The sequence below is a fragment of the Dendrobates tinctorius genome, unplaced genomic scaffold (genome assembly GCF_039654945.1).
Source record: "Dendrobates tinctorius isolate UK_male_01 unplaced genomic scaffold, ASM3965494v1 ptg000075l, whole genome shotgun sequence".
NCBI lineage: Eukaryota > Metazoa > Chordata > Amphibia > Anura > Dendrobatidae > Dendrobates > Dendrobates tinctorius.
Window position 1 is genome coordinate 35,870,001 of NW_027361743.1, and position 16,446 is coordinate 35,886,446.

Below are 16,446 nucleotides of genomic sequence, written 5' to 3' on the forward strand. Positions count from 1 at the left end.
AAACTCGCGTGAATCTCTCGCATCAAAACACGACACTGCCACCGGCACTCGGGACCGGAGCGTGCGGCTGCATGTCTTTCTATGCAGCTGAACACTCACGTCTTGAGTGCCGGCAACAGTGATGTGTATTCAGGGCCGGACTGGGACTAAAATTCAGCCCTGGCATTTGACGTTACACAGGCCCACTAGTCACATGGTGACTATATAATATTTTTGTACAGTTGTAGGTTACATCTTTAGCATACGGTGCGCAGATCGTGCGCTGGCCGTGCACTAGTAGGATTTTGTCGTGCGCTGCGCACTTTTGAAGGTGAACCAAGCGCGCCAAAATGCAACATGCTGCATTCGGCGCACACGGGCGCACCTTCAAAAGTGCGCAGCGTACGCCAAAATCCTACTAGCGCACGATCTGCGCACCCTATGCTAAAGATAGGGTGCGCAGATCGCAAGCGTCCATGTGCGATAGTAGGCGGCGATGACCGGATGGGGCGGGCAGGGAGCCGGCAGGGGGCGGGGCTTAGTGGCGCCGTGCGCTGCGTGGATTAAACGCTAGTGTGAAACTACCCTTAGGCTATGTTCCCACGATGAGCTTTTGGGAAGTTTTTGATGCTGCAGATTTTCTGCCCCATTTCTGCACCCATTGGGTAAAATAGGTTACGTGCATTTTTCTACAATAAGCAGCCTAAGAAACTCACCAAAAACTCATTGTGTGAATGCAGCTTAAGGGCATGGATAGCATCATCCATCGGTCGATATTAATTTGCAGGTGATAGGGCTGGCCTTACGGTGATGTGAGTGAATGCGTTATGTTCGTCACTTTGGCACAACTCCGAAAATACAGTGCCTTGCAAAAGTATTCGCCCCCCTGGAACTTTTCAACCTTTTCCCACATATCATGCTTAGGACAAAATTGGATCATTCAGAGATCCACAATGAACTTCTGGAGTGAGTTGCTGCACTGAAAGTAAAGGGGCCGAATAATATTGCACGCCCCACTTTTCAGTTTTTGAATTTCCACAAAAATTTAAAATAACCAATAAATTTCATTCAACTTCACAATTGTGTCCCACTTGTTGTTGATTCTTCACCAAAAATTTACATTCGGTAACTTTGTTTGAAGCATGATATGTGGGAAAAGGTTGAAAAGTTCCAGGGGGCCGAATACTTTCGCAAGGCACTGTATAATTCACATAAACATCAGATTGATGCAACTCCCAATATTCATGACTGATCACTGGCTCCAGAATGTCTGAGATAATTCCTTTGAACAGAGGAAGCTCTTGCCTCGGAAGTGTACTTCTCCGCCTCTGAGTATACAAATCCTAGATTTGGTAGCTGTCCCTCAGCAGATCCCCTGTTGTAAATACCTGTTCATGGCAAGAGGTCGTACTTCAATGGAGGTTGAAGTGTCAGCTCTTTCTCACTTCCCTAGTTATAATTAATACCATTTGTCCAATGTAAGGGTGATATGTCTCCTCTCTGGATGATAATGCTCTGATCAGAGTTTGATTAAGCATAATTTGAAAAAATCTCTTTGATGAGAGACGATAAGCCGGAGTGACTGTTGTCTTATACTGAGGCGGATGCTGAAATTGAATTGTCACCGGACAGGACGTGTGTATGGGCCCACCCCAGGATGCCGCGCAATTTTATCCAAAAAATATAGATATGTTAATACATTACACATAGATTTAATCAGTCAATACACATATACACACACGAGCATATATAACATATGTGCATACATACTGTACATTACATGGATGCACTTGGACATTTTTGGAATGCAGTTGTTCAGATGGCCTAAAGATTCTTTTTTCGTCCTCCACCAATTCTAATGATAAAAGCCATAACTTTTTAATTTTACATAAACTTCACCATGTGATGTCTTATTTCTTTGCCCATTGAGCTGTAGTTTATGTAATATGTTCAATGTATTGTACAGGATGTTATGATTACAAAGATACCAAACATGTAATACATAACATAGTAACATAGTTATTAAGGTTGAAGGGAGACTTTAAGTCCATCTAGTTCAACCCATATCCTGTCCTAACTTGCCCTAACATGTTGATCCAGAGGAAGGCAAAAAAAACCCATGTGGCAAACAGTAAGCTTCACATTGGGGAAAAAAATTCCTTCCCGACTCCACATACGGCAATCAGACTAGCTCCCTGGATCAACGCAATATTAAGGAAACTAGTGTATATACCCTGTAATATTATACTTTTCAAGAAAGGCATCCAGTCCCTTCTTAAATTTTAGTAGTGAATCACTCATTACAACATCATATGGCAGAGTTCCATAGTCTCACTGCTCTTACAGTAAAGAATCCGCGTCTGTGAGTATGCTTAAACCTTCTTTCCTCCAGACGTAGAGGATGCCCCTTGTCCCCGTCACAGGTCTAAGAGTAAAAAGATCATTAGAAAGGTCTTTGTACTGTCCCCGCATATATTTATACATTGTAATAAGATCACCCCTAAGCCTTCGATTCTCCAAACTAAATAACCCCAAATGTAATAACCTGTCTTGGTATTGCAGACCCCCTAGTTCCCTAATAACATTGGCCGCTCTTCTCTGCACCCGCTCCAGTTCAGCTATGTCTTTCTTATACACCGGAGACCAGAACTGTACACAGTATTCTAAGTGTGGTCGCACTAGTGACTTATATAGAGGTAAAATTATGTTCTCCTCATGAGCATCTATGCCTCTTTTAATGCATCCCATTATTTTATTTGCGTTTGCAGCAGCTGCCTGACACTGGCCACTAAATGTGAGTTTGTCATCCACCCATACACCCAGGTCTTTTTCAGTGACAGTTTTGCCCAGTGTTTTACAATTAAGCACATAATTATACATCTTGTTTGCTCTACCCAAGTGCATGACCTTACATTTATCCCCATTAAAGCTCATTTGCCATTTATCAGCCCAAGCTTCTAGTTTACATAAATCCTCCTGTAATATAAAATTGTCCTCCTCTGTATTGATTACCCTGCAGAGTTTAGTGTCATCTGCAAATATTGAAATTCTACTCTCTATGCCCCCTACAAGGTCATTAATAAAAATGTTAAAAAGAAGCGGGCCCAAAATGACCTCTGTGGTACCCCACTGCTAACTGTGACCCAGTCCGAGTGTGCTCCATTAATAACCACCCTTTGTTTCCTATCCCTAAGCCAGCTCTTAACCCACCTACACATATTTTCCCCTATCCCCATTGTTCTCATTTTATGTATCAACCTTTTGTGTGGCACCGTATCAAAAGCTTTTGAAAAGTCCATGTACACCACGTCCACTGCATTCCCTTGGTCCAGTCCGGAACTTACCTCTTCATAAAAGCTTATCAGATTAGTCTGACAGGAACGGTCCCTTGTAAACCCATGCTGATATTGGGTCTTGAGGTTATTCTTCTCCAGATACTCCAGTATAGTATCTCTTAGAAAACCCTCCAGGATTTTACCCACAGTTGAGGTTAAACTTACTGGCCTATAATTTCCAAGTTCTGTTTTTGTCCCCTTTTTGAATATTGGCACCACATTTGCTATACACCAGTCCTGTGGTACAGACACTGTTATTATGGAATCTTTAAAGATTAAAAATAATGGTCTATCTATGACTGTGCTTAATTCCTGCAGTACTCGGGGGTGTATCCCATCCGGGCCCGGGGATTTGTCAATTTTAGTGATTTTTAGACGCCGCCGTACTTCCTGCTGGGTTAAGCAGGTGACATTTAATGGAGAATTTTTTATCCCTGATCATGTTATCCGTCATGGGATTTTCTTGTGTAAATACTGTTGAAAAAAAGTTATTTAGCATATTGGCTTTTTCCTCATCCTCATCCACCATTTCACCCAGACTATTTTTAAGGGGGCCAACACTATCATTTTTTAGTTTCTTACTATTTAGGTAGTTAAAGAATATTTTGGGATTATTTTTACTTTCTCTGGCAATGAGTCTCTCTGTCTCAAGCTTTGCTGTTTTGATTTGCTTTTTACAGAATTTATTTAATCTTCTGTATTTAGTTAATGCCTCATCACTACCTACTTGCTTTAATTTTCTAAATGCTTTATTTTTATCTCTTATTGCACCCCTTACAGCTCTATTTAGCCATAGTGGTTTCCTCCTATTTCTAGCATGTTTATTCCCATACGGTATATATTGTGCACAGGTCCTATTCAGGATGCTAATAAACGTCTCCCATTTTCTTTGTGTATTTTTATGTCTCAGGATATCGTCCCAGTTAATTGCACCAAGATCATCTCTCATCCGTTGGAAATTTGCTTTCCTGAAGTTTAGTGTCCTTGTAACCCCTCTACTACACATCTTATTAAAGGATACATGAAAACTTATTATTTTGTGATCACTATTACCCAAGTGACCCCCAACCCTTATATTTGATATGCGGTCTGGCCTGTTGGGTAGGTATTAGGTCTCTTGTTGGGTCCTGAACCAGTTGTGAAAGGTAATTGTCTCTCATAGTTGTCAGACACCTATTACCTTTGCTGGAACTGCAGGTTTCGGTTCCCCAATGTATTTCGGGGTAGTTGAAGTCCCCCATAATAATGACTTCTCCTTGAGTCTCAGCTTCATCTATTTGCTTTATGAGGATATTCTCTGTTGCTTCCATTATTTTTGGAGACTTATAACAAACCCCTATCAGTAATTTATTATTTTTCCCCCCTCCCCTTATCTCTACCCACAGGGACTCTACATTTTCATTAGATTCATTTATATTATCACGAAGGATGGGTTTTAAGGTTGGTTTTACATATAAACACACGCCTCCCCCTCGCTTATTTGTTCAGTCATTTCTGAACAGACTATAGCCCTGTAAATTAACCGCCCAGTCATGGCTCTCATCCAGCCATGTCTCAGATATCCCCACCATGTCATAATTATGTTCCAACAACATTAACTCCAATTCCTCCATCTTGTTGGCGAGGCTTCTGGCATTAGTATACATGCACTTTATGTATCTCTCTGTACCTCTATTCTTTCTTAAATTATTAACTGTTCTAACCCCACCCCCCATGCCACCACCACCCCCAATGTCATTATTTGTGCCCAGGTCTCTATCTGCACTGTTTTCCCCTCCTATAAAAGGAATACCCTCCCCCCCGTCCCTAGTTTAAACACTCCTCCAACCTTCTAGCCATTTTCTCCCCCAGCACAGCTGCACCCTCCCCATTGAGGTGCAGCCCGTCCCTAGCGTAGAACCTGTAGCCAACTGAGAAGTAGGCCCAGTTCTGCAGGAACCCAAACCCCTCCTTCCTACACCAATTCCTGAGCCACTTATTAACCTCCCTAATCTCCCGTTGCCTCTCTGGTGTGGCACGTGGTACAGGAAGTATTTCCGAAAATACCACCTTGGAGGTCCTTGCTTTAAGCTTACAGCCTAATTCCCTGAAATCATCTTTAAGGACCTTCCACCTACCTCTAACTTTGTCATTTGTGCCAATGTGCACCATGACCGCTGGATCCTCACCAGCCCCTCCCAGTAATCTGTCAACCCGATCAGCGATGTGTCGGACTCGAGCGCCAGGTAGGCAGCACACCGTTCGACGATCCCTGTCTTTGTGACAGATTGCCCTATCTGTTCCCCTAATAATTGAGTCTCCCACTACCAGAACCTGTCTGGCCTGCCCTGCTCTCCTATTTCCCCCCTTACTGGAGCAGACACTCCTCCGGCTTTCAGAGGACGTGCCTTGCTGCAGCAGTGCTACTCCTGCACTAACACTCCCCTCATCTGCCAACTTAGCAAACTTATTGGGGTGTGCCAGATCAGGACTAGCCTCCCTGGTGCTCTTCCCTCTACCCCGCCTTCTAACTGTCACCCATGTATTGGTTGGTGACATTAATTTAGAAAAGTGTACCACAAGAATGTGATTATTAATTGTTTTTTTTAGTAATTTTATGAGAAAAAAAATAATCTTACTTTAAAAAAAATCAGTTTTTCAACTCAAAATGTACAGGTATACAAAGATGTACTAGTATATGAAGATTTATCAATATGTACCAGTACACTATGACTGTAAAGAAGAATAACATTTAGATCTTTAAATAGGGAAAATTTTCTTACTAATAGCAGTTCAGCTTGTGGCTCACTGTTTGTGTTTTTGCCTTCCATGCTCCAAGTCCTGCATTTGAGTCCAGGGTAAGATCGGCTTAGAAAAAACTCAAATAATTCATAAATATATAGAGGTATCCACGGAGCATAGCCAGATGCTGGGAAAAAAAGATCTTCCCACTGCATCATCGGAGGAGAGAGGTGATGGAACACACAGCAGTGAGATAACACGACTATGCTTTGAGACAATATCTAGTTGAAACCTTTGGCACTGATCAGCTCGTCCCTCTTCCCTCACGTGCAACTACACCAGCGTATGGGATTACAACCTACAGATAAAACAAAAGTATCAGGATAAGATGACAAGTGCACAGCGATAAATTATATAGTAGATAGCCTACAATACTATCGTCATATACAGCATAGCGTGGACTAGGGCAATGCTGTAGGGTCATGCTCAGGTACGGACCGGGGCTGAAATTCAGCCCTGGCATTTGAAATCACACAGGCCCATGGTGTCCCCGTCCCCAAGCACCAGATGGAATATATTACTCTGGAGGAAAGCAAGATTTACTACAAGACCAATATTTCTAATGATACCCGTGGCCTGCTGGGGTAAGTGACAGAGTCAGCGACTTTGTACTTTGTCACAACTCTTAACAGTATGAGTGTCTTGAGAACACGATTCTGTTATCAAGGTAGCAGACAAGGCGGCCCACAACCAGACAGGCCCTTCTGGCATTGGCCAGAATTGCCATATGGCCAGTCAAGCCCTGGTCATGCTACAAAACAGAGGAACATAACAGGAAGAAGAGAGCCCTGGGAAAGGACACGGCTACAATGACTAGTGAGCGAGATGGAGCAAGTTACTTAGGTTAGTCTGGTTACTTTGTGAAATTCCTTTAAGTTAGGAGATTATTATGGGATGTGCTGTTGTAGGGCACATCCATCTACGCACAACTCAGATTTATCTAATAGGTAGCATAGATTTACTGCTCCCTAGCCCCAGCACAGGAATAATTGTGATGGCTCACTTACCATAAAATACCATTCATCGGCGTGTTCACTTTTCATTATACGATTTGTAACTCAACCCATTTGGAATACTCTAGTGACAAGTGTTTGGCTTCTAAGCTACCTCCATATAGGATTGACTTCTGTTGGACCTTTGGGCCCATCATTGCATCAGAGCCTGGATTCACAAGGGGGCAATCTGGTGGGCCAGGCCGATTCTGCAAATAATATATTGGGCAATAAATTTCAAACCAGACATTTTCTTCAATAAATACCCCATATGTATAACAAACCCACCAGAGACTTGGATACTGGCATTCGGAAGACAGGTCTAAGTGTAACTTGCAAGATCGGGAAACTGTGGAACCATTAAAGGTTTTTTTCAGGACTATGTATGTATGTACAGTATATATATATATATATATATATATATATATATATATATTGGGCCTAAAAACTAACAGGTGGCTAGTTGCTACCTAGCTGCCTGTTGTGCCCAGTGCTGATCTCTGCCTGCTCAGAGCAGTCACAGACCGCTCATGCTGGCGATTTAGCAGCTTCTGCTGATGTCACGTGGACAGCAGCGGCTTCTCTAAGGCTCCGTTGATGAGGCATGACTGCTGACATCATGCTGATTGACGGTCAGCTCCCTGCTGCCAAACCGGTTGACATACCAGAGCAGAAGAGGTAGAGTTGCTCTGTTGACGGTGAGCGGCTGATTCTCCAGCAGGAGTGGTTTGGGTAGAACATGCCAGATTTTTTGCAACTACCTGACAGTTAATTTTTAGGCCCATATTAAAAAAAGTCCTGGATAAACCCTTTAAATGCAGCTGATAGTTCTGGTGCTGCTGTCCTAATGAGCTTCGGCGTTCCAATAGCAGGAAGGGCTACAGAAACTGTGAATTTCCCAGGAGAATACGCTAATCTAGACTGCTGCTGCCATCTTCTATGTGGGCAAGGCAGTGTTTGGATTGGCTAGTATCATAGAGGAGAAAAAAAATATGCTCACCGAGAAGTCCTCTGGTATAAACCCATTTGTTAAAGGGAAAATTTGCATCTCTGTCGCTCTTTATTACCATGGGTATAAATTTTGAATGGAGAGACATAGAATAAAAAAGAAACCCTTCCAGAATTAGTGGAGCAGCGACAATCTGAGGATGTGGTCATCCGGTGTAAGATCAATCCTCAAACCCTTTGAAGCCTGTACGGCAGAAACTTAGGAAATGTCAAACGTTCTACCTAAATTTTTTCATCATGAGGGTACAAGTTAGTTCCGCCTGAGCCGAGATCCTTAATGAAAGATAAGGAAATGAACTTCCTCTATTTCTTTTTCCTCTTCTAAACCAATATCCGCATTGCACAGTAAAGTATTGGCACTGGTCTGTAAGACATCATCTGTATCTTTCTGAAAAATGAATCAAGAAATCGTCGGGAACATTGTCCTCCTGGTAATTGTGACCTTGATCAGCGTTATCCAGAACAGTAAGTAGACGGAGGACGTGATGTGCATAACTTCTCATCAGACTGGGAATGTTAGGTATGGTAGAGTAGTCCGAGGAAATGTTATTAGAGCTATTAAAAATTTTGCCAAAATATTGTGTAGTGGCCTAGTCAGAGGGCGCCAGGGAGTTACTTATAATTTTTAGGGGATGTAATTGATAGGTTACTTTCAAAGGGAACTTCCACCACTCCAGTGGCCCAGGCTATATATTGTGCTGGGATTTGCCCCGTCTGGGAGTCACATGTGAGGTCTTTAATACCCTGGTGTAGTCGGATCCACTTAGTGAAGTTGATGAGTCCTGTTTGAGAACTGTGCATTGAGGCTATGTGGCTTCAGGACATTTACTGTGAATTTATTCCTGCTTGCAAGCAGAGACCCATCGGGAGTAAAGTTTGGGTTGAGTTTGGGTTGAGTTTAATTAAGACTGAGTTTAACTGTGTTAGGACACCATCCTCATTTGAGGCTGTGATAGTGTAATAATAGCTGTCGTAATGTAGAGTTAGAGACTCTAATTCCAGCGATGTGTCACTTACTGGGCTGCTTGATGTAAGTTTGATAAAGTCACTGTTTTCTCAGCAACGCATCATCACTGGAGGACTAGTAAACATGTAGTCCTCCGTATTCATGAGCTCTGTACAGTGTACACAGAAAGATGTGGACGGGGTTATACAGAGCTCAGCATTCAGAGAACTGCTAGATCTGCATCAAACAGTGATTTTATCAAACATACAACAGTAAGTGATACATCGTTAGAATCAAGGTCTCTGCCTCCACATTTTAATGCTCTAAGATGGGGCAGCAAAAATTTGGTTACAGATTGCCTTTAAAACCACAGAATTGTGGATTTGGGTGTCTACATGAAGTAATTATAAGGGATATACATATATATATATAATTTAAGTCATGGAACAACATTTTTTATTACGTTTTTTTCCATATTTTAGTTTTTTTTGCATTCAAAGTGGAGCATGAATCCAAGAGTCAGCACTCCAAGAGCTTCCAGAGAACCGGCTCAGTTGCCTTCGAGAAAGTGTACACAGCAAAGTGAGTCTCTGTGGGTTTATATGCATTATTGATCTGTCATATTTGTATCAAAATGTATTCAAGTAGTGCAGATTTAGTTAGTAAATTATACTCCAGGCATTGCACAGTTATAATTTTTTCTAATATACTTCATTACCTTATGTTCTTCCTTCTCTCCCAAACATTAAGCTGCCATGCTGTTTCAATGACCAATTCTTGCTCTTTGAAAGCTGCTTTTAACTGCTGCTGCTCAGCAAAATCCCTATATTACTGTGTCTCCCCATTGAAAAAACATGCACACTTGGTCAGCATGTTATTGGGATAATTACGATACGACATGACACACTTTATTGATCCCAAGGGAAATTATGGAATAACTGTCAGCTGAGCGGTATCTAACTTATCCTTAAGTTATTTTATCTTAACTTATTGTTTAGTATACAGTTTATTGACACATTTTGGATGCTTTTTCCATCTTTTTCAGCCAAAACTGCATTGATGCGTACCCTACATTCCTAGCCGTGTTGTGGTGCGCTGGTGTCCTCTGTAGCCAAGGTAAAATACTCGTGGTGTTTTTGGTATTTTTAATACATATAGTCCAATTTAGGCAGGCACAACCAACAATATAGAAACATGGCTACAAACCGGTGTGGCTAAACAAGACACAATATTACATAAAAGAACAGAGACTATATAAAAATAGCAGTATATGCAGTACATGCCTTTGTAGCTAGCTACATAGCTTTGTAACCCAGTATGATAGTATATACCTTTACCAGCCCCTTGGCTCCTCTATCAGGTGGACACCGGTAATCGGTATAAAGTGAGACAAAGAGTTTCTTGCACTATGACCAATTTGTTGCAGAGACACATAGTGATTGAATGCTGTTATACACTGAGCCCACTTACCTGTTCCCCTCTATATATAGACACAGGGGATATCTAATTACTTATGACTCATGAGAAATGTAATAATTTTTTAATAGGATTTAGATACCCCTGAAGAAGCCATTGAAATGGCGAAACACGTGGGAATACGTATGGCTTAAATATGTATCTGTGAATGTTCATTGTTCCAGCTATGTACACTGTAGACACAAGTCCTACCAGGACTGTCAAAAGTGGACTCCCATTGGTCTGATCCGATTTATCCTTAGGATAGGTCATCAATATTAGAATAGTGAACACCACCTTTACTCTATATATGGCAAACTATTTTGATATTATTTATTTTACGGCATTACCAGCTTTTATGGAGCTGTAGGTAAAAAAATGCATAGATAACAAAACAAGTGGTAGAAGAGAAGAGAGGATGCTGACCATGAGGGCTTACAATGTATTAAATGGGGGAAGGTTGAGGGTATTTTGGAGGAGTGCAAGAGTGTCAGAGGGAAGGTCACAGAGGAGGACTAATTGGGACATAATAATCAAAAAATTTTTGGCACTCAACTCGTTGCAAAGATGAAGAATTTTTATTTGCAGTCACAAATATAGACGTTTCGGCTGTATCAACTAGCCTTCATCAGTAAACAAGACTGCTCCTATCTCTATCATTTTCTGGACATTATATTGTATGACCAATAGTAAATTAGGTGCTATTGGAGGTGATACCATCCACCATGTAAGAACTGGTATATAAACCTGTAGATTTCAAAGAGAAGGGGTAGTAGAGAAATATTCCAAACGAGATCATATACAGGATTATTAGATCTGTGACTTTGAAAAGCTCCAAAGGTTGCACCAACCAGAAGTTGGCATAAACATCCTATGGCTATGCCTGAAGGGAATTGTCCCAAAGGGGATTACTTGTGGGATTGTTAAATCCTGTGACTCATAGAAAACCCCAATTTCGCGCTGTAAGAACAGCAGCTGGCTGTAGTTTCAAATGTCTGTCATTGGTGGGTGGCAGCAGGGCTGCTTCACTAGCTTGTGGGGAGGAGATTGTTGTCCTGAGTAACCAGGAAGAGTCATAGGAAAAACAATGTCACTATGAAAGCCTGTTAGGCAGAGGAAAATGAAAGCCTTACTCTCTGGTGCTTATATCAGAAGTAGCACTGGACAAGCGCCCTATGTCACAGGATTTAACAATCCCACAAGTAATGGGACAGGAGGCGGTGAGGGCTTCCATGTGTGGTCTGAAGGACAGGGCAGATCCTATCTATGGAAGAACAGGAGTCAGAGGAGTATCCTGGAGTGCAAAGGGAGGCCAGAGGAGCAAAGGCAGCGCCAAGGAGGAGGCCATCAGACTCTACAGCTAATGAATAAAGTGCTAGAAATATTTCCTGCATGTTTTTGTACGACCACATTGTAGCTACCTGTTAACATTTTGTTTCTATGTTATTTTAGCTCCTGCAGCCTTCGCTGGCCTCATGTACCTGTTTGTTCGGCAGAAGTACTTTGTCGGTTACCTAGGAGAAAAGACACAGAGGTAATATTTGGTATCATATGCATAATGTATCAGAAACCACAGTGACTTAATGTTTTCCCAGTTAAAGAGGATGTTTCACTACATTTTTTTTTGCATTTAAAATTAAACTGTAATTTCAACAAAGTTTGACTAAATCAATAGTACAGGCGATTTCAAGAAACGTAGTAATGTATCTTATCAGAGAATTCAGTTTCTCCCCCCCCATCTGTTGTGAGTTCATTTTTCCCTTCACCAGTGAGGTCTGATGAACTCCCTCTTCTGGCGAAGGAAGGTAGTGAGGCTGATTACCAAACAGCTGAGCAGGTAGATGATGACTGGGTCACAGGAACTAATGACTGGATATAAGGCAGCCGACGCCCTGCTGCCTTGCCGGTGATTTTCCTGCTGGATTCTTGGAGATCAGTCTGATTTCTGCTTCTCAAAGCTAAGTTTTGCTCTGCCTTTTGTACACTTTAGTTCTGGTCTTGTTTGCCTTGTTTTTTTGGAGTTCAGCCATCCCCGGCCGGGGGTGAGCTGAATTCCATTTTTGTCTCTGATCTGTTGATCTCTGGCTCTGTCTTCAGAATATACCTGAGTGCTGATATAGTCTTTTGAAGCCTAGCGACTTCAGGGCCTGTTTCTCCTATCAGTCTGTTGGTACATTTTTGGATAGGGTTTTTGCGGATTGCAGACAGCAGCTTTTCTATCCTGTCCTATTTTAGTTAGCTTGGGCCCCATCATTTGCTCAACCTATCTTTCTATCTGTGTTAGTGTTTTTCATCTTGCTTCACAGTCATTATATGTTGGGGGCTGCCTATTGCTTTGGGGTCTGCTCTGGGGCAGTTTAGATTTCCCCTTTCTGTGTTTAGGCTAATTTAGTTCTCCGGCTGTGATCGAGGGGTCTAGGGCACCGTAGGAACCCCCTACGGCTACTGCTAGTTGTTGTGGATAGGTTCAGGGGTCTGCAATCCGATAGCTGCCAACTTCTCTGGTTTTCTGGACTTAGCTATTATTTTTGTTTTTTCCTCCTTCCGTGACTCATCCATAACACCCATCCCCGTCAGACTCTTCTTCCCCTCACCTGCTCCTCCTGAACTTGTCATCCATTGTGAAAAAGCAGGTGTGATGTGACACAGCTCATTATCCTCTATGGGAGGGAAGGGGCAAGAGAGGTGTAGGGAAGGGAACAGACAGAAAGAAACATGGTGCAGAGCTTGATTCAGATGAAGACAGCTCAGCTCTGCTGTATTATGTCCTCCATGATGCTGCAGCTTGTCATAAAGTGAATGAAGAGCAGAGATTACCAATGGATTGCAGATTACAGATAGCGCCTGCATTGAGGAAAGCTGGTGACAATGAAGGATGTAAAATCATGGCCAGATGCACTAGTATTCCTCGGGCAAACACACAGGACACCGTATTCTGAAAAGTTACTTGAAAGCACAGTTATGTTTTAAATTCAGTATCTGCTCCAATTGGTGCTGCTCCAATGATTCCAGAACTGTTTTTCTTTTACTTCTGTGACATTTTCCAAGACCCGTAGCGTCCCTATTTTTTATGATCTCTGGCTGGGTGAGGGCTTATTTTTTGTGGCATGAGCTGACATTTTTATTGAAACCGTGTACATGGTGTCACTTAATGAAATAGGTATATAAGTATGTTTTTATGTATTGTTCATATGTCTATGATTAAGAACTTTGCTCGAAACGTGTCAGGCGTTTAGGGACTGTGTCCCCGCTTGATGTTTTATTCTTGAGATGAAAATAAAATATTGAAGATTTTAATGAAGAGACGCCTGGTGCTGGAACTTTTCTCTTTCCTCTGCACTTGCATTCTCTCATGAAATAATAAAGTTGAAGCCTATTTTCTTAAATTTTTGCATTAATCTATTCCTCTATTATTCCTCCTGGAAATATACAACTAAGGCCGGTTTCACACTTGCAACTGCAATGCGAGAAATTCGCGCGAGTCTCTCGCATCGATACCCGCACTGCCGCCAGCGGTTCGGCCCAGAGCGTTTGGTTGCATAGAAATACATGCAGCCTCACACTCCGGTCCCGAGTGCCGGCGGCAGTGCCGGGTATTGAGGCGAGAGACTCACACGAGTTTCTCGCATTGTGGTTGCAAGTGTGAAACCGGCCTAAAATGACAACTGACTGTTACTATTTCCCTTATCAATACGATCTGACACTTTAACCACTGATTTCACATCTAGGGTAATGAAAAAAAAACAGTTGTCAGTTTACTCATACATTGCCAGGAGGAACACCAGAAGAACAACAACATGGAAAGTTTTCAAACATGATGCTACATAATTGCGATATCATGAAGAATATAAGTATTTATTAAAGCACACATTTTTGTGGCAGTGACAGATCCTTTCTAAAGTCAAATCCTCTTGTTTTTGTGTTTCCCAGCTTTCTGCCATTAATACTTCTCTTGTTCTTGTAGTACTCCTGGATACATTTTTGGAAAACGCATTATATTTTTTCTGTTCGCCATGACTGTGGCCGGGATCCTGAACCATTACCTTGTGATCACCTTTGGAAGTGATATGGAGAATTATATAAGTGGACTCAGTAAGACCTTCTCCCCATTACTGCTCATCCCATAACGCTGATAAGGCTTTATACATAATTGACGAATCATTGAGACTTGTAAGAAGAAGTCATGGCGGGAATCTGAAAGATGGGACTGCTGTCACTTGTCTGAATAGTGGGACCACACCACTGTCGAAATGTACATAGCGAACCTTCGCTTTAAATACTATGCTCACTTTAGCAAACACATTTTCTTTTTTTTCTATTTTGGCTCCATTGTATCTAAAATAAAAAAATAATGCAACTTTACAAATAGTCTTGTTTATACCTTTTTCCATTTATAACTGATATGCAGACCTATGTGTTGCCATAGCAACAGACTACAAACACAGGCTTTTGTAGTCTGATCCTATAGTCACGATTCCATTTTCCCCTCTTTTACCTTCTGTAGGTTAGAAGAAGCAGAGGAAGTGGCGTTCACGTAGATGCAATGCAAAATGTGGTTGTGTTAGTTCATATAGTCTTTTTTTACTATGAGCCACAAAGCTAACAGACAGCGCTGGCTCAGAGCCGTTACTGACCGCTCCTGCCGGTGATTCAGCTGATCCACATTAACAGAGCAGCTCTTCTTCCGGGCAGCTCTGTCTGCGAGGCGTGACTGGGGTGTCATGCTGATTGTCACAGTTAGGCAACGAGGAGTCCGCTGTCAATCAGCATGACGTCCACAGTCACGTCACCAGAGTAAAGTGGAAGAGAAGCTGCTGCTTGGGCAACGTGACTCCAGCGTAAGCTGCGGATTCGCCGGTAGGAGCAGTCAGTGGCCGCTGTGTGCTGACAGAGATCAGCGCCGGGCGCAACAGCCAGGTAATTAGCAATTACCGAAAAGAAGCAGATCAGTCCACTAAGAGTACGGCCCTAAAGAGAGATCAGAAAAAACAAGAAACGGGAAGTATATTGTGATATTTTAGTTATCAACTACCTGCCTGTTAGTTCTTAGGTCTACAGTAACAAAATGAATATAGAAAAACCCCTTAAATAAAATACCTATAAGAACATGTTAATACGAAGCCTAATGTGTGACACCTTCCAAATTGCATCACTCTGTCCCTCTGAAGAAAATAAACTTTAAGGCTATGTGCCCACGTTGCACTTTTATGCGTTTCTGCCTCGTTTTTGCCGCAGCGGAAATGCTTAAAAAGCGCACTCCCAAACAATCCTATGGGATTCTGCAGTTGCTGTGCCTATGCTGTGGATTTTCCCGCTGCGGAATCGCATAGCGGTAAAATCTGCAGCATGTTCATTATTTCTGCGGAAATGCGGCGATTACGCCGCTATAAGGATTGCATTGAAACGCTGACTTTACGCATGTGGCTATGCCCACCATATGTAAATTGGGCGCTTCATGTGCAGACTCTCCTCCATGCCCTGGGTACCATATTCCTGTGAAAAATAGAATTAAAATAAAAAATAGTGATATATTTACCCTCTGATGGCCCCCGGAGTCGTCCCGGCCCTCATTGGCGCTAGCGGCAAGTTCCGTTCCCAGGGATGCATTGCGCGAATGACCTCTGATGATGTAGCGGTCTCACGGTCATTGTCACAAGGCATCCCTGGGAACAGAACTTGCCGCTAGCGCCAATGAGGGCCGGGACGACTCCGGGGGGCCATCAGAGGGTAAGTATATCACTATTTTTTATTTTTTTTAATTCTTTTTCACATTCTATCTTTTACTATTGATGCCGCCTAGGCAGCCTCAATAGTAAAAAGTTGGTCACACTTGTCAAGCACTATGCTTGTGTGACCAACCTGTCAATCACATTCCAAGCGATGCTTCAAATCACTTGGAAAAGCGTAAGCATTCTGCAAGCTAAAAACGCTTGCAAAACGCATGCGAATT

The 16,446-nt window shown here is 42.3% G+C and overlaps 1 protein-coding gene across 1 annotated transcript; it reads left to right on the forward strand.

The window, feature by feature from the left end:
- The first annotated feature begins 8,397 nt into the window (after positions 1–8,397).
- ALOX5AP (arachidonate 5-lipoxygenase activating protein) lies at positions 8,398–14,862 on the forward strand. Its single transcript, XM_073583170.1, has 5 exons — positions 8,398–8,560; positions 9,524–9,623; positions 10,087–10,157; positions 11,949–12,030; positions 14,461–14,862. Exons 1-5 carry the CDS (start codon positions 8,491–8,493, stop codon positions 14,621–14,623), a joined length of 486 nt encoding a protein of 161 aa, XP_073439271.1. The 5' UTR covers positions 8,398–8,490; the 3' UTR covers positions 14,624–14,862.
- The last annotated feature ends 1,584 nt before the right edge of the window (positions 14,863–16,446 follow it).

Excerpts from the sequence above, each read along its gene's own strand:
- ALOX5AP (XM_073583170.1), top strand. The coding sequence starts at position 8,491 with ATGAATCAAGAAATCGTCGGGAACATTGTCCTCCTGGTAATTGTGACC. Across the intron at positions 8,561-9,523 it reads GATCAGCGTTATCCAGAACA|TTTTTTTTGCATTCAAAGTG; the intron begins GTAAGTAGACGG and ends TCCATATTTTAG. Across the intron at positions 10,158-11,948 it reads TGGTGTCCTCTGTAGCCAAG|CTCCTGCAGCCTTCGCTGGC; the intron begins GTAAAATACTCG and ends ATGTTATTTTAG.